The sequence below is a fragment of the Lithobates pipiens genome, unplaced genomic scaffold, assembly GCF_037356315.1.
Source record: "Lithobates pipiens isolate NorthernLeopardFrog02 unplaced genomic scaffold, aLitPip1_a1.2 Scaffold_18, whole genome shotgun sequence".
NCBI classification, from domain to species: Eukaryota; Metazoa; Chordata; class Amphibia; order Anura; family Ranidae; genus Lithobates; species Lithobates pipiens.
The window spans coordinates 627,758,524-627,776,947 of NW_027507758.1; the positions used below are offsets into that span (position 1 = coordinate 627,758,524).

The 18,424-nt window shown below is 46.6% G+C and overlaps 1 protein-coding gene across 1 annotated transcript in view; it reads right to left on the reverse strand.

Annotated features, from left to right (window-relative positions):
• Positions 1-3,814: 3,814 nt before the first annotated feature.
• Positions 3,815-18,424, reverse strand: part of LOC143986873 (uncharacterized) — a 207,211-nt gene continuing 192,601 nt past the window's right edge. Inside the window, exon 29 of the mRNA XM_077485280.1 lies at positions 3,815-5,855. Within this exon, the coding sequence (XP_077341406.1) occupies positions 4,945-5,855 (911 nt within the window). The 3' untranslated portion in view covers positions 3,815-4,944. The remainder of the gene's footprint in view (positions 5,856-18,424) is intronic.

The window sequence follows — 18,424 nt, forward strand, 5'->3', positions numbered from 1 at the left end:
TTCACTATATTTGCTCTCCCCAGGAGCCTACATTCATATATCTGCTCTCTCCAAGACCCTGCATTCACTATATCTGCTCTCCCCAAGAACCTGCATTCACTATATCTGCTCTCCCCAGGAGCCTGCAGTCACGATATCTGCTCTCCCTAGGACCCTACAGTCACTATATATGCTCTCCACAGGACCCTGCAGTCACTATATATGCTCTCCACAAGAGCCTGCATTTGCTATATATCTGGTCTCCCCAGGAGCATGCATTCACTAAATCTGTTCTCCCAGGAGCCTGCAGCCACTATATATGCTCTCCCCAGGAGCCTGCAGTCACTATATCTGTTCTCCCCAGGAGCCTGCAGTCACTATATCTGCTGTAACCAGGACCCTGCATTCACTATATCTGCTCTCTCCAGGAGCATGGAGTCACTATATCTGGTCTCCCCAGGAGCCCGCATTCACTAAATATGGTCTCCCCAGGAGCCTGCAGTCTCTATATATGCTCTTCCCAGGAGCCTGCAGTCACTATATCTGCTCTCTCTGGGAGCCTGCAGTCACTATATCTGATCTCCCCAAGAGCATGCATTCACTATATCTACTCTCCCCAGGAGCCTGCAGTCACTATATCTGCTCTCCCCTGGAGCCTGCAGTCACTATATCTGTTCTCCCAAGCAGGGACGTAGATAAGGGGAGGTTAGGGGGTCCAAACCCCCCCCCCCAGAGCATCAGTTAATGTCACAGCAGCTAGGCTAGTGTAGCCTATCAGATGCAGGAGCCGCACTGCCACTGGGAAGACCAGTTAAAAATATGTTTTTTTCGGTCTGCCTGCATTGTAAAAACAATGGGTCGGTACATGGGAGTTCCTGTATGATGAGCTTCGGCTACCTATTGGCTAAGGAGACAGCAGGGGAGGTGCTGCAGCCTCCTCAGCCAATGGGTACACAAAGTGCATTGTCCTTCCCTCCAAATTCATCCCGCTGGCTTTTCATCTTAGTGTGTGTGGGAAGAAGCAAGTACTCTGATATGGGGAGAAGGCTGAACAGAAGCTGCAGAATTGCATGAAATGAGTGAACTTCCTGCAGTGATCGGAGGTGATAGAGGAGAAAAGTTCCTTTCACTTTCACAAGTTTACTTTTATTTCCATCGGCATCTCTCACCCCCCAGCTTCATTTCCCCTCCCTCTGTCCAGTGGCGGCGCGTCCATAGAGGGCGCAGGAGCGCCGCCCCCTCTCTCCTGCACCCGTCAATCTTCAAAAGATAGATTCATGCATTGCATGAATCTTTCTATTGTCACCGCTGCTGCCCCCTATTCAGGTGTCCAGCCCCTTGTTGGGCACCGGGCATCTGAATTACAGCGGTGGGGGCGCTTTCAGAAGTGCCTGATTAGAGCCGTCAGCTCTAATAGGCATCCCAATTAGAGCCATGGGCTCTAATGGGCTTCCAAATTGGTAAACAGGGGGCGCACTGCTGTGTGTTTGCTTACGTAGTGCTGTGTTAGGGAATCAAATAAATCGCTTCCCTAACACTGACCCGCCTCTCAGCCAATCAGGTGCACCGGGTCTGGTTACCTGTCACCTGATTGGCTGAAGCGACAGGCGCTGTGATTGGATGCCTATCGGGCGTCCAATCATAGCAGAAGAGGACGGGAGAAGATATTGAGGACTCGGAGAGAGCGCGGAGGAATGCGCTGACCCGAGACAGGTAAGTGCCGGGTGGGGGGGGACACTGGCAGCATTTGATGGGGCACACTTGTGGCAATTGATGGGGAAAACTTGTGGCAATTGATGGGGAAAACTGGTGACAATTGATGGGGCACACTGGTGACAATTGATGGGGCACACTGGTGACAATTGATGGGGCACACTGGCAATTGATGGGGCAAACTTGCGGCAATCGATGGGGCAAACTGGCAGCAATTGATGGAGCACACTGGCGGCAATTGATGGTTACAGTGGCTTCGCTTGATGGCACGGTGGTGGCAATTTATGGGTACAGTGGCTGCGCTTGATGGCACAATGGCTGCGTTTGATGGCACAGTGGTGGCAATTTATGGGTACAGTGGCTGCATTTGATGGACATAGTGGCGGCAATTGATGGGCACAGTAGCTGCAATTGATGGGGCTTTTTTTCAGTTTGCGTCCCCCCAAAAATTTTGAGCACCAGCCGCCACTGCCTCTGTCTATTATATGGCTGTACATCTGGCCAGTCACTCTCACAACGATCCTCACCACCTCCCCTCCTCTGTTCACTTTCTCCTGTTCTTTTTTGCTCTCTACCTCCCATATAGCTCCAATGAACATGTCCTGCAGCCTCTTACATTATGACATGCCACTCTAGAAGCCCACACACTGTCTTCTAACACCCTTTCCACTACTAAAGTGACAATCAGGCTACTGTTTGCTATTCTGTTACTACTTGTGACAGGAGTACTAATAGTATACAATGCAATACTGCAGCCATGAATGATACAGCCACAGCACCTGTGATCATCAGCATGATAATAATGATCACAAGTGCTGTGGCTTACATTCACTATATCTGTCCTATGAGGCTGCAGGCCCCTGGCTCTCTGTCTGGTCAGTGTTGATTGGCTCTGTGCTGATCACATGCACCCTCCCATGAAAAAAAAAAACTCTCTAGAAATACACCAAACTGAACATGTGCAGCTTTTCCCCTAGCTTCTGTTCTATCAGCAGATAGATTGGGGACAGTGGAAGAAGGGAAGGATCAGAGAAGGATCAACAAGCTTTTTTACACAATGTAGAGGATTAACCCCTTAGGTTCCACAGTGAGTATAGCAAGCATACTTTACTGCACATACAGACTGATTGTACTGTTGTGGGTTTAGTAACACTTTAACTGCTTACCGACTGCCCTCCACGCCGATATACATCGGCAGAAGGTCCCGTATAGGCAAACTAACATACCTGTAGGCGGCCAGCGGGTGCGCGCACCTGCGGCAAGCTTCGTGTGGTGGGTCGCGGGTCCCGTGCACTCGATTGCCGCGGGGATACCCGCGATTGTCTTAGAGAGATCGGGAACAGAGATCAGTGATGTGTCACACGTAGCCACGCCCACCACCGTTAGAAACACTCCCCAGGGCATACTTAACCCATACATTGCCCCCTAGTGGTCAACCCCTTCACTGCCAGTGTCATTTACACAGGAATCAGTGCATTTGTATAGCACTGATTGCTGTATAAATGACAATGGTCCCAAAAATGTGTCAAAAACGTCCGATGTGTCCGCCGTAATGTTGCAGTCACGATAAAAAAACGCTGATCGCCGCCATTACTAGTAAAAAAAAAATGAATTAATAAAATGAATAAAAATGTCATAAAACTATCCCCTATTTTGTAAACGCTATAACTTTTACACAAACCAATCAATAATCGCTTATTGCAATTTTTTTTACCAAAAATATGTAGAAGAATACGTATTGGCATAAACTGAGGAAAAAAATATTTTTATATATATTTTTGGGGATATTTATTATAGAAAATGTAAAAAATTAGTTTTTTCAAAATTGGTGCTTTTTTGTTCATAGCGCAAAAAAATAAAAACCGCAGGGGTGATCAAATACCACCAAAAGAAAGCTATTTGTGGGAAAAAAGGACGTCAATTTTGTTTAGGAGCCACGACGCACGACCGCGCAATTGTCAGTTAAAGTGCCGCAGTGCCGAATCGCAAAAAGTGCTCTGGTTAGGAAGGGGTTACATTTTTCTGGGGCTGAAGTGGTTAAAATTATAGCAGCACATCACATTCACTTCATATGTTTTCACTTATTCATGTGAGGAACACACATATTTGTCATAGAAGAAGCTGAATTAACACTATAATTTTTTTTATTACATCACAGTTTTATTGGCAGCCGTTTTCCCATATATATGTGCATTTTTATGTCCTTCAATGTCTACTGTACTCATGTTTAAGATCTCAGGTATTAGAAATAAGCCATGTCTGATGAAGGAGACTAAGGGGTCTAGTTATAAAAAATATATTGGATGAACGTGATAATCTTTCATCCAGCTGTTACAAATTCTGGTCATCGATTAACACAGTGATTTCCTATGACCATCAGCTCCATCTAGTGGACATAATTGGGTATTTTTCCTGAAATACTTCAGTAATCAGTAAAAATGGCACAATACCACATTATGGCCACTAGGAGAAGCCAAGGAAAACAGTGTATGAAATAAAATATGACCAAAAACTCGTCATAGCTGAATGAACGCTGGTCACATTTGTTCAACTTTTTATTTTAAATAAACCTCTAATGCCACGTACACGCGACCGGACTTTTCGAGGGACTAGCTCCGACGGTCTTTCCGACGGACTTTCGGCAGAGTTCAGACGGACTTTCCGAATGAACGGACTTGGGCACACACAATCACACCAAAGTCCAACGGATTCAAACGTGATGACGTACAACCGGACTAGAATAAGGAAGTTCATAGACAGTAGCCAATAGCTGCCCTAGTGTTGGTTTTTGTCCATTGGACTAGAATACACACAAATGGATTTCCGATGGAAAAATTTAAAATGTTCTATTTCTAAAGTCCGCCGAATTTTTGGCAAGCAAAGGTCCGATGGAGCCCACACGCGATCGAATTGTCCGACGGACTCTTTCTGTCGGAGCTTTGCTGTCAAAAAGTCCGGTCGTGTGTACGCGGCATAAGTGTTTGTGACAGCTCGCACCACAAAACCGCAGCCAATGAAAGGTATTGATTTTTTCATTTTTCTACTGATATCAATGGCCAACACACTTTATCCATGTCTTTGGTGATCTCTGATCTCCTTATGAACTGTTTCTTACATGATGAAGATCAGCCATGGAGTATATCTGAGGTGTATATCAGGGTGTGCTTCTTCCCCACATGAGAGCTGTGATGTCCAGCATTTCCCACACTCAAGGCACTAATACACCTCGAGGGTTGTGTGGGATCATTTCCCTCACTCAGGACAGGAAAGTGGTTTCTCCCCAGTGTGAGATCTCTGATGTCTGTAAAGGCTGCATTTCTGTGAAAAACATTTCCCGCACTCAGGACAGGAATACGGCTTCTCCCCTGTGTGAGATCTCTGATGTTTGTAAAGATTGGACTTGTCTGAAAAGCATTTCCCGCACTCAGGACAGGCATACGGCTTCTCCCCCGTGTGACATCTCTGATGTTTGTAAAGACTGGACTTCTGTGAAAAGCATTTCCCGCACTCAGGACAGGAATACGGCTTCTCTCCTGTGTGAGATCTCTGATGTGCGTAAAGAATGAACTTGTCTGAAAAACATTTCCCGCACTCAGCACAGGAAAACGGCTTCTCCCCTGTGTGAGATCTCTGATGTGTGTAAAGATTGGGCTTGAGTGAAAAACATTTCCCACACTCCTCACAGGAATACGGCTTCTTCCCCGTGTGAGATCTCTGATGTGTGAATAGATTAGACTCCTGTGAAAAACATTTCCCACACTCAGGACAGGAATATGGCTTCTCTCCGGTGTGAGATCTCTGATGTTTGGAAAGACTAGACTTCTCGGAAAAACATTTCCCACACTCAGGACAGGAATACGGCTTCTCACCTGTGTGAGACCTTATATGGACATTAAGATTGTATTTAGAATAGTAACACTTCCCGCATTCATTACAGGAAAAGCTCTTCTCTGTTGGAAGGACGGCACCGTCCCTCACAGTCTGAGGTTCCTCAGGATAAGAGGAATATGATGGTCCATCTACATTGTGTGGTGCCGGATGGACATTTGAGGTAGTCGGGTTTTCTCCTGGACTATACTGTGTGATGTCCTCATCTTCTACTTTACAGTCTGGAGACAAAGTGAGACAATCCTCTGAGGTTTTCCTCATCTCCCGTCCATCTACTAAAATAGAAATAAAAAGATTATTACTAGACGTGAGCTGATTGGTTCCCCTAAACCAGGACTCCGCCCACATCAGGCAGCTTTGTCTCTGAGGATCTTACAATTCCCCCCTCAAGGTAACTAGTAAATGGGTCCTCTGATCTCCTACCAGATCATTTCTTTATTCATGGACCTTAGTCAGAGAGTGAGGAAACAACGAGAACTGTCTTTTATAGGAGTGACAGTGATGAGGGAATTATAGGACGAGTGTCCCCCCCCCCTCCATTACTCATGACCAATTTATCACTTGGTAGAAAATGGGTGTAACAAAAGAGAATACATATTATGTTTATATATAGCAGTGGGTAGCGGGGAGAGAGCAGATGTCAGGACTATGTAATGTACAACATATTGTATAAAAGATACTACATATAGGACTATATAGTACCAGAATGATGTAATGTACAACGTAGAGTATATAGTGCAGGGGTCAGGAATATGTAATATAAATTATATAGTGTGTAGCACTCTCCTAGACAGGCTAGGTACATTTAGTTCTTTTTATCTCCCCTGTAATCAGTATGTAATTGCTTTGGAGTGTATAAGCTTCCCTGGCTGGCGGTTGCTTCCCCCTGCCTTCTAATTCTAGAATGTAGTGGGCTGGAAGAGGAAAATCAACAGCCTTAATATTTGTGTGATCTCAGTCAATCCCTAGAGAAGGATGCCTAGTAGGTGGCTGGGAAGTGCATAAATAGTCTGGGGCCAGAGGCAGCCCTGCTCGTGTCCAGGAGGAAAAGTTCCCAGCCTGAATGGCTGCTGCCCCTCTGGGTAGTCCAGCTGTAGTTCTACATGTGCTCATGGAGGTCCCAGCTAGGGTCTTGCAGGAAAATTTTATGGGTCAGATGGTAGACGCACCAACTAGAAATAAAGCGTTACTGGATCTGCTGATTACCAATACAGACCTGATCACGGATGTGGAAATACGGGGCAATTTAGGTAACAGCGATCACAGGTCAAGTGGCTGCAGTATAAATCACACAAATAGGAAACATATGGGGAATACAAAGACATTGAATTTCAAAAGAGCCAACTTCTCTAAACTACGAACCTTGCTAGAAGGCATAAATTGGGATAAAATCTTAGGAACAAAGAACACGGAGGAGAGATGGGCTTGCTTTAAGAGCATATTAAATAAGGGCATTTGCCAATGCATCCCATTGGGTAATAAATTTAAAAGAGCAAACAAAAGTCCTGGATGGCTTCACTCCAATGTAAAAATGCATATAAAAGCAAAGGAGAAAGCCTTCAAAAAATACAAGGTTAAGGGATCATCATCAGCATCCAGACATTATAAAGAATGCAACAAGAAATGTAAGGGTGCAATTAGGGCGGCTAAGATAGAACATGAAAGACACATAGCGGAGGAGAGCATAACAAAATCCCAAGAAATTCTTTAGGTATGTAAACAGTAAAAAAGGGAGGACAGACCATTTTGGCCCCATAAAGAATGAGGAAGGACATCTGGTTACAAAGGATGGGGAGATGGCGACGATATTGAATTTATTCTTCTCCTCGGTCTTCACGAGGGAATCGGGGAGCTTCAGCAACCAAAACTGCAGTGTTTATCCTCATGACACATCACAGGAAGGACCCTCATGGCCAAGAGGACAGAATTAAAATTAGACTTGAAAAACTTAACATCAACAAGTCACCAGGACCAGGTGGCTTGCACCTGAGGGTCCTTACGGAACTCAGTCAAGTAATTGCCAGACCATTGTTCCTAATTTTTATGAACAGTCTACTCACTGGAATGGTACCAGCCGATTGGAGAAAAGCCAATGTAGCACCAATATTTAAAAAAGGGCAAAGTTATATCCCTGGGAATTACAGACCAGTTAGCCTAACATTAATTCTATGCAAGCTCTTGGAGGGGATGATAAGGAACTATATACAAGATTTTAATAATGAAAACGATATCATTAGCAGTATTCAGTATGGATTCATGAAGAATCTTTCTTGTCAAACCAATCTATTAACCTTCTATGAGGAGGTGAGCTGCCATCTAGATAAAGGAAGGCCCGTAGACGTGTTGTATCTGGATTTTGCAAAAGCATTTGATACCCCATAAATGTTTACTGTACAAAGTAAGGTCCGTTGGCATGGACCATAGGGTGAATACATGGATTGAAAACTGGCTACAAGGGCGAGTTCAGAAGGTGGTGATAAATGGGGAGTACTCGGAATAGTCAGGGGTGGAAAGTGGGATTCTCTAGGGTTCTGTGCTGGGACCAATCTTATTTAATTTGTTCATAAACGACCTGGAGGATGGGGTAAACAGCTCAATCTCTGTATTTGCGGACGATACTAAGCTAAGCAGGGAAATAACTTCTCTGCAGGATGTGGAATCCTTGCAAAAAGATCTGAACAAAAATAATGGGGTGGGCAAATAAGGTATAAATATAGAAAAATGAAAAATAATGCATTTGGGTGGCAAAAATATGAATGCAATCTACTCACTAGGTGGAGAGCCTCTGGGGGAATCCAGGATGGAAAAGGACCTGGGGTTCCTAGTAGATGATAGACGATGGCATGCAATGCCAAGCTGCTGCTTAGAAAGCAAACATAATATTGGCATGCATTAAAAAGGGGATTAACAAACCCTGAGTGTTCCCACAAGGTCTCAGAAACCATCTCTAATTTCTTATCGGATCATGCCTCGGACACCACCTCGCCACCTTTACAATGGGAGGCACTTAAAGCTGTCCTGCGAGGAATCTTCATCCAGGAGGGGACCCGCTTGAAAAAGACTCGTTCAGCTGCAATAACCACAGCAACACAAAAGCTTCGGGACCTTGAGACCCAACATAAACGAGCCCCTACACAGGTGACTATGACGGAAGTCTCGTTGGCCCGGTCCCAACTCAAGGACCTGTATGAGGCCTCAGCTCGTACTTATACGGACAGACTGGCCCTACATCAGTACCGATTCAGAGACAAATGCGGTAGACCATTGGCCCGCACCCTTCACCCAAAAACGTCTTCCACTTTTATACCCCATATTCGGGCCCCTTCTGGAGAAATGCTTAACGAGCCCTCCATGATCTCGCAAACATTCAGAGATTTCTACCAAACACTATACAACCTACCATCCGACGTCACCTCTAGCCCATCCTGCACCCCTGCACCTGACGGACAGTCCTATATCAAGGAAACTGAGCTCCCTAGATTAGATGGTGATACTATAGAGGAGCTAGAGCAAGTAATCACAGCGGACGAGGTAGTGGGGGCGATAGCGGGCACCCCTTCCGGTAAAAGCCCAGGACCCGACGGTTTTACCCCTAAATTCTACAAGACGTTTGCTCCTCTACTGACCCCCTTTATGACTAAGGTGTATAACTCCCTATCGGAAGGCTCAGCGTTTCCTCCACAAACACTCGATGCCCACATTACCATTATCCCAAAACCAGACAAAGACCCTACCTTGTGTTCAAATTATAGGCCCATATCGTTAATTGGAGTGGACCTGAAAATATATGCCAAAATATTAGCTACTAGAATTCAACCGCTACTCCCCCGCCTTATACATCTAGACCTGGTGGGTTTTGTTAGTGGGCGCGAGGCAAGAGATAACACCCTGAAAACACTGCTTCTTACCGACTATGCCCGCACCCATGAAATCCCTCTGTGCCTTTTGACAGTCGATGCCGAGAAAGGATTTGACCGGGTCAATTGGAAATTCCTTCAGATGTCCTTGCAACAGATAGGTCTGGGTCCTAAAATGCTTTCCCGAATTATGTCCCTTTACTCCTCACCTTCCGCCAGAATTCAGGTAAATGGTTCACTGTCTCCTACATTTGCCATTCATAATGGGACACGACAGGGATGTCCTCTATCCCCCCTTCTCTATGTCCTTGTCATGGAACACCTAGCAATAGCCTTACGCAATAACCCCAACATCTCCGGTGTATCGACAGGTCCCACTCATTCTAAACTGGGACTCTTCGCGGATGACCTGCTATTGTTTGTAACCCAACCCCACATATCATTACCACATATAATGCAGGAATTCACGAGGTTTGGCAAGTTGAGCAATTTTAAAGTAAACCATACTAAATCAGAAATCCTGAACATCTCCCTGTCCCAGGAGGTCCTCCACCAGGTATCTGATAGGTATCCATTTAAAACTGGATCTACCTCCACCCGCTACCTCGGAATCCAAATACCCAGGGAGAGATCCCAATTATTTTCTCTGAATTCTGCACCCCTCATGCTTAGAACCAAGACTGATCTCTCGAACTACGCAAAAAAATGCCTATCGTGGCTAGGAAGAGTGAATGCCCTAAAAATGGACGTCCTCCCTCGGTTTCTCTATTTGTTCCAAACAATTCCCATTTCCATACCCTCCTGGTTTTTTAAGAAGCTCCGCCAACTATTCTCCTCCTTCATCTGGGGAGGGGCTCGTCCCCGGATACGCTATAAGACTTTATCGCTCCCCAAGTCTCGTGGCGGAGCAGGAGCTCCAGACGCCTCCATATAGTATAGAGCAGCTGTGCTCACGCGTATACTTAACTGGTTTCATCATTCCTCCTCCAAATTGTGGGTACAGATAGAGAGCCATATTAATCCAATAGATCTTTGTGCATTGCCGTGGACGCCCACTGAATTCCTGAAAGGAGAGGAAACCCTGAGCGACCTCACCCGACAAACCATACAAATATGGACCCGAATGAATTCCTCCAAGACCCTATCTCCCCTGAAGGGACCCATGACTCCTTTGTTTGGGAATCCGGCTTTTCCACCGGCCCTAAGGGGAGTGAATTTTGGACCTTGGTGTAAGGAGGACCATAGGCGACTTGCTCAAGTCCTACGCTCAGACCCTTCTCTGACTCAAGACATTCCCTCCGACTCATCTGCTAGTACCTCGAGGCATTGGTTGCAGAGGCAACAGGTGATATCCTTCATTCGCACCTTCCCATCTTTACCCAATTTACTCACTGACCTAACGAACTTGGAGAACATGCTGCTTCAGGACACCCCTCCTGCACATGTAGTCTCTCAAATGTATTCTCTTTTGCATACGGCTTACAACCCTGACCTTCCCCCTTACACACAGGCATGGAAGGAAGACCTGGGCCACTCCACCTCACCTGTAGACTGGCAGAAGTGCTTCATACTGACTCATAAAATGTCTCTAGCCTCCAACTCTCAAGAAAAGGGGTTTAAACTGTTGACCCGTTGGTACAGGTGCCCTTTGACTTTGCACAGGATGAACTCGGCGCTTCCGGATACTTGCTGGCGTTGCTTGTCATCTAGGGGAACCTTACTTCACATTTGGTGGGAATGCCCCCCTGTGAGAAAGTTCTGGCAAAAGATCTTAGACTTGTATTGCAGACTCATGGCAACCTCAATTACACCCTCTCCTGAGCTAGTTCTGCTATCTCTGCTCCCGGGACCATTTAAGTCAAACAGGACGTTCTGTGACACTTTTTGGCGGCCGCTAGAACGGTGTTGCCCAGACATTGGCGGTCGATGGACATGCCTTCCCTGGGGGATTGGGCACTTGAAGTGGACCGAATTAATAGTTTGGAACGAATGTTGTCGCAGGAAATGGGTAGGGAGGAGCAATTTTCCAAGACCTGGACCTCGTGGTCTATGTTTCGATATTCATCAGAATTTATTTCATGGGCCACAGAGGATTCTACCGATACACCTGTGTTACCAGGGTGGAATACCTATTTCTTTAACCCTAACGCTCTTTACTGTCCTGACCCTTCTTCCTTTACTCTCTTCCCCCTTTCTTATACATGGGGCAACAACACCTGATTAATTCAAGACCTCCAGTTCATTAGACCGGGATGGGGGCACATACAGTGCTCCCCCCCAAGAAGAGACGTGGACAGAATGGGAACAACAGCCCTAGTTTAATTGTAATGAGTGGGCATCACTCATTGAGAGGATAGTGGTGCACTCATATTTACTTTACCTTGTAATAGACACTGTGGGCTTACAGGCTCTTACATCATACTACACAAACCGATCCCCAAGAACTCCTATTAACATAGAGATGGTCTGACCCCATTGTAGCAGAGTTTGACTTTTCTGTTTTTCTGGTTATGTATCACGGTGAAACAAATATGTTGGATTATTATGTACTTTTTTTTTTCTTTTGCTTCTCTAACATGTCCTTTCTTTTATTTCAATAAAATAAGATTGAATTAAAAAGGGGATTAACTCCAGAGATAAAATGATAATTCTCCCCCTCTACAAGACTCTGGTCTGGCCGAGAGAGGGGATATGATTTCAATGTACAAATACCATCCTGGAGGCGTGACCAAGATGCAACGGTGCAGGACACCTAGTCAAGAAGCTCTGCAGCCATCGCGGGGAATATATCCTTTTAATCCATCCCGATAACCCCCATGACCACCTGAAGACTCTCCTGATCTCCCCATGCGGATGCGGACAAGGAGCCGGCGGCGTTTTGAGCATTGCAGCCTGAGAAATATTCAGATTAGTCCCGAAGGTGCCGCTGCACACGTGGGAGCAGTGCACAGCATGGCGACTCAGATGAAAGGTCCGGAGCCCGCTCTTATGGAGCAGAGCAATTTCGCTGTCTTAATGGAAGCCATCACGGGCTGTCAGTCTTCCCTCACTGCCCTCACCACTAAAGATAGACACTGTGCAGCTGGAGATTGGCCTCATCAGGCAGGACTTTGAGAAGGTGAGACAGCAGGTTACTGAGGTGGAGCGCCGGGTGGGGGACACGGTCAGGGATCATTCGGCTTACCTTCATACCCTGCAAGTGAGGGTGAAACATCTGGAGGCGAGAGCCAAGGATTCTGAAAATCTAAATCGGTGTAACAATTTGAGGATAATCGGACTGCCTGAGGGGTCTGACACGTTTGCCTACACAGAGCAGCTGCTCCGATCACTTTTCCCCCAGGCAGCCTTCTAGCCATATTTTGCCATTGAGAGGGCCCACAGGATGCCACCCACCCGGGGTCCTCCAGGGGCTCCACCCCGCACATTTATATTTCAGTTGGTAAGCTTCAGAGACCAGGATCTGATACTTCGAGAAGCTCGCAAGATGGAGGACATTCGGCATGAGGCGGCCCACCTGATGTTCTTTCCAGACTTCTCGGTGGACACCCAGAAGCAGCGTCATTCGATGCAGTGAAACAAGCCCTCAGAGACAAGGAATTGTGGTACAGTATGCCATTTCCTGCCCGGCTCCATGTACAAGATTGTGAGAGTGTCCGGGTTCTTTACCTCCCCCAATGAGGCCTCGCAGTGGCTGAACACTCTGCCCCGTCACTAGTGGAGATAATAACCTGATACTTGCTAACTGCTCCCTGAGGATACTCTGCTATCCAGCCCTGTTTGCCCCGGGGGAACCCTCGCTGAACAAGTGCTAACATGTATTTACCCCCTTGACTATAAATATGGCCCGGCGGAGGCGCTTCCTTATGGTACTGCTTGTGCCCAGTGTGGATCCCCGGGGCCCTCGCTCGGCGGCTCTCCCCTACACAACCAGATAACTGATGGGAACACTACATGGCACACGGTCTACTTGTGGGTAGTGAATCTCCACCTTTCACCCTGGAACTCCATTGACTACCCTGACTTTTGCCACCCGGCTGCCTCACTAGTTGTTGGGGTGTTGGTGTGGAGGCGGAGACCCTTACAAGACCGTTTGATGGGGAAGCTGCTGACCAGACGGTTGCAGTCCTTGGCTGATGCTTACTTTTTGCGGCTGCCTTCCAGCTCCTGGTTGCAATGTATTGACACACTCACTCGCCTTTCTCTGGCACTGAGTATCTTCGTGTATTTACAGTTTATTTCTCAAGTATGTGCCCCTGGTCTTGGCCGGGAAAAAACTCTGAATTCCCGCTTGATGGTGGCACATCTTCTTTAGACTTGGACTTCTGTGCTTTGAGTGGACGTTACCTACTTTAAAGCCCTCTGGTTCATGACCCCAACTGGTCTGTGTCCATGTTTAGTTTTTGGGAACAGGCACACCCTGGTTTGGGGGGGGGGGGGGGGGGGGGTTAAGTTTGAAGGGGAAATGTTATATTAGTTATTCACAGGTATGTAAAATGTACTGTTTTCTTGGTTTACAATGTTGGTCACTAACCTATGCAATGCTTCTTGCTGTGCTGTGGAGGATGGGTTGGGTTCTCCCCCCTAGGGATTTGAGTGCACTACTCCTGCAGGCTGACTCAAATTGTCCAGAGTTGCCATGGCCCCCATAACATTAATATCATGGAACATTTGGGGGATGAACTCCCGAGTAAAACGTTCACTAGTCTTTAATTTTCTTAAACGTCACCGTCCAGATATTTGTATACTACAGGAGACCCTCATATTCCTTATATGCCAGGGGGGTAAGTGTACTAGTCCACAAGAACCTATCCTTTACACTGCTGGACCTGCACTTGGATCCCAACGGTATTTATGTAGTACTCCATGTGGTTATTGCAAATGTGCCTATGGTGGCAGTGGGGCTTTATATACCCCTGCCGGCATCACTGCTGGTATTAAATAAAGTCACCAAATTTGTAGCAAGCTGTTCCACTGATAATGTGATTTTAACATGCCTCCCTGTCCTAATATGGATAGGCTAACTCTGGACACAACTGTGGAATCCCCCTTTCTAAGTGGGCATCCACATTTGATCTCACGGATGTCTGGCGGTGGAAGAATCCCCTCCCAAGAGCCTACACCTGCCAATCAGCTTCTTACAGAGCCAAGTCTCACATTGATTTGGTGTTCGCCACTAGTTCTATTCTTGCCAAGGTGCAGGAGATCTCCCACTTGCCTAAGGGTATATCTGAAACGTGAATCCCGCTCCCACCGACTGCCTCTGGTGACTGTCACGATTCTGGGTCTCAGACGATCGTATAGTCCCAGGAGCAGAGTTGGCTGTGCAGGAATTTTGAACTGCCAATCCGCCCGCCACATCACCCGCTTCTAGTTGGGAGAATTTTAAATCTCACGCTAGAGAGCATTACCAGACAGCCATAAGTCGCCCCCAACATCAGACTGGAGGGGCACTGCTCCAGGCTGAGCATAGGGCTGCTGACTTAGAGGCTCAATACTCTGCTAGCAGAGACGAGACCCATAGGATGGTTCTGCAGTGTGCCGTACATGAAGTGGCGCTCCTTCGGGTAACGACCACAAAGAAGTTGCGGTTACACCAAGCGCAGCGTATATTTGAGCAGGGTGAGCGGACCGGACGACTCCTAGCATGGCTGTCTAGGGAGCAAACAATGACGGCCTCTATGGCCAATATTAAATATGCCTCGTGACGGTTGCTGTCTGATCCCAGAGAGATAAATAATTGTTTTGCCTCGTTTTACAGCTTCCAGTTTTCCTTTTGGGCTTATTTCCTGGGAATGGGACAAGGCAACCCTGGGTGCAAGTCATATACATGCTAATTCAGCTTGACACACACATGAAGGTGGACTTGAAACATCCAGATAGCCATTGTTTGTTCCAATTAATGTCTCACACAGAAACAAAAACCCCCCTTGCCATAGAATCCATCTAACTGATCTGGAAGTAATTTGCAGGACATCCTGTTCTTGGTTGACATCTCGATAGTATTTGAAGTACTCTTCAGACATACTTATATTTTTCTAAATGGCAGGCATTTTGATCCTCAAACTTACACCTCACTAGATTGCTATATCATCAAGTTTGTTCACCCCTGATGAAGGTTCTGAATTATCAGCAACTGGAAACGCGTCGGGTGTGGGTGATATAGGACAAGCATTATTTTAATCATATTTTGTTCTGTATATATGTTTGTTTATTTATTAATATACCAGGAGGACATTGTTTAGCCCATTTGCACTTCCTGGTAATATTATGTACATTGTGTAATTTATGAATAAAAATTGTATATTATTGTGTCCATTTGTGTCCGGAGTTGATGGTCATTTAAAATCCCACCCACTCAGGGGGAAGCCTTTTTTTTATATATATATATGTCCAGAGTGCAATACTCTGCCGATGAGCTTCAAACATGCGTAGAGGCCATTGAGTTGCCCTCCTTATTTGAGGTGGCCTGTAAGAGACGTGACGCTCCACTTACCCTCAAAGAGCTCCAAAATGCCATTAGCTCCCTTCAGTCGGGAAAGACCCCGGGAGATGACGGGTTCCCTGTAGAATTCTACAAGACACACGCTGAAACACTTGCCGTCAGGTTACTTGAGGTCTTGTCTGCTTCCTTTGCCTCCCTGCCCCCTTCTATGTCCAGAGCTGTTACTGTGGTGGTTCCTAAGCTTGGCAGGGACCCTGAACTTTGCTCCTTGTACAGGCCAATTTCACTCCTTAACGTGGATGCAAAAATCCTTACAAAGGCTTTGGCAACCCGGCTCAACACGGAGATCAGACCGGCTTCATGCCAGGCAAGGGAACGGATATTAATTTGCAAAGATTGTATACTGTGATTGCGAGCCCGGCTGCTGATGGGGAGGCTAACGTGATGGCCTCCCTAGACGCAGAAAGAGCCTTTGATTCGGTGGAGTGGGAATACCTATGGCTTATTTTGCGTAAATTTGGAATAGGACCTACATTTATACAGTGGTTGTGTCTATTATATTCAAACCCAACGGCCAGAGTCCGTACAAATGGTGTCTTATCGGCCTTATTTCCCCTCCACCTGGCACCAGGCATGGCTGCCCACTCTCCCTGGCTCTTTTCGCCCTGGCGATCGAGCCGCTGGCGGTGCTTCTCAGAGCTGCAACGGAGGTGAGAGGCATTTAATTCCCTCCCCTAACTGAAAAAATCTCTTTATACACCGACGACATGCTCTTATACCTTCATGACGACCAACAGTCTCTGAGAGCAGCCCTGTCCATTATTGACTAATTTAGTGTGTTTTCTGGGGTCAGAGTGAACTGGGAAAGATCGCTGACAGGTGGCCCCCACACAGACAGGCCCCCCCCCTCTCAAAAGGGTTACGCGATTCAAATATCTAGGTACAAACTGATCTACAGAGCTACCTGGTTGATAATATCTACCCCATCCTACAACAATTTATTCAGCGCTGCTTGGTGTGGTAGACACTTCCACTGACCCTGGTGGGGAGGGTGAACCTAATTAAAATGTCCTTTCTCCCTAAATTTATATATGCCTTCCGTCATACCCCAGTCCCCATCCCAAACTCTTTGTCAAATTGGACCAAGCTATCACCTCTTTTGTCTGAGCGGGGGCAGCACCCAGAGTAGCTAAACACACATAGCAGTTATCACTTACGGAAGGAGGCCTCTCCCTACCAAATTTTAAGAAATACTACTGGGCAGCGGTGTTGGTCTCTGTGTGCTGGTGGTTCACTTAGGACATCACTAACCCAGCGGTTAATCTAGAGGAAGCGATTCTACTCTCGTACTCTGAATTTAGTAATCTGGTGTACAGAGGTCCGAAATACAATCCCCCAGTTACCACACCCATGAAAGCGACGGTGAAGGTTAAGTATCTCTATACCTTAACAATTGAAATACCATCGCTCCATATACTCCGCTGTGGGGTAACCCCACAATGCCACACTTCCAATCTGTTCCAGACCCTCAGGTTTGGGCCAGGTACAAAGTCCGGACATTGCGCCATATTTTTAAGGAGGGTCATCTCCTCTCATTTGCAGAACTGAAAAGCAAATATCAACACCCCCCCCCCCCCCCCCCGGATGTTCTTTAGGTTTGTGCAGCTTAGGCATGCTGCCCGAGCACAGTCCCCCAACGGGATAAACCTCGCTACCCACTCAGTTGAATCCCTGCTCACGGCTACTGACATAGATCGTACACTGTCCTCCATATACTTTAGACTTACATGTAAAGACACCTCCAAAATGCTTCCATTGTTCACAAAATGGCAACTAGATATCCCGGAGTTGACTGAGGGGGATTGGTCAGAGGGTTTCCAGCAATGCATTCCACTTATGATCTCGGCAAGAGACAGGTTTGTGCAGCTGAAGTTTCTGCATAGAGCGTACTATACTCCACACAGACTGTCCACTATTTATCCAGCAATGGAGGATACATGTTCCAAATGCATATATGTTCCAGTCTGTGGGGACTTTCTTTCATGTGGTTTGGTCGTGCCCAATCCTTCAGACTGATTGGCGAGCAGTGGTGGCGGATATAAATGGAGTAGCGAGACTGCACCTAGATATAGACCCACTGGTGTTCCTCCTGGGTATCACAATCTGACAACCACTAAACATACCAAACTATTCTTGTTTTATACAGCCTATTATGCCAGGAAAGAGATCTTGTTCAGATGGAAGCTACCAGATACCAGATCCCCCTATGGCAAAAGTGTGGCGAGCCCAGGTAAATGCGATACTGCCATTGTACAAACTCACCTACATGGGTCGAAACTGCCCCCAGAAGTTCGACAAAATATGGGTGGCTTGGGTGGAAGCTAGACACCTTACACTATAAATGCACTCTGATATTCTGCCTTAGGAGACATCAGGTGTCTCGACCTTACCCCTCATTGCAGGAGATTCTGGCACATGGAGGCGTCAAACTCTGCAGAATGATATTAGGCCCAGTCCTTTCCCCACTCACTTGACTTCCTCCTAA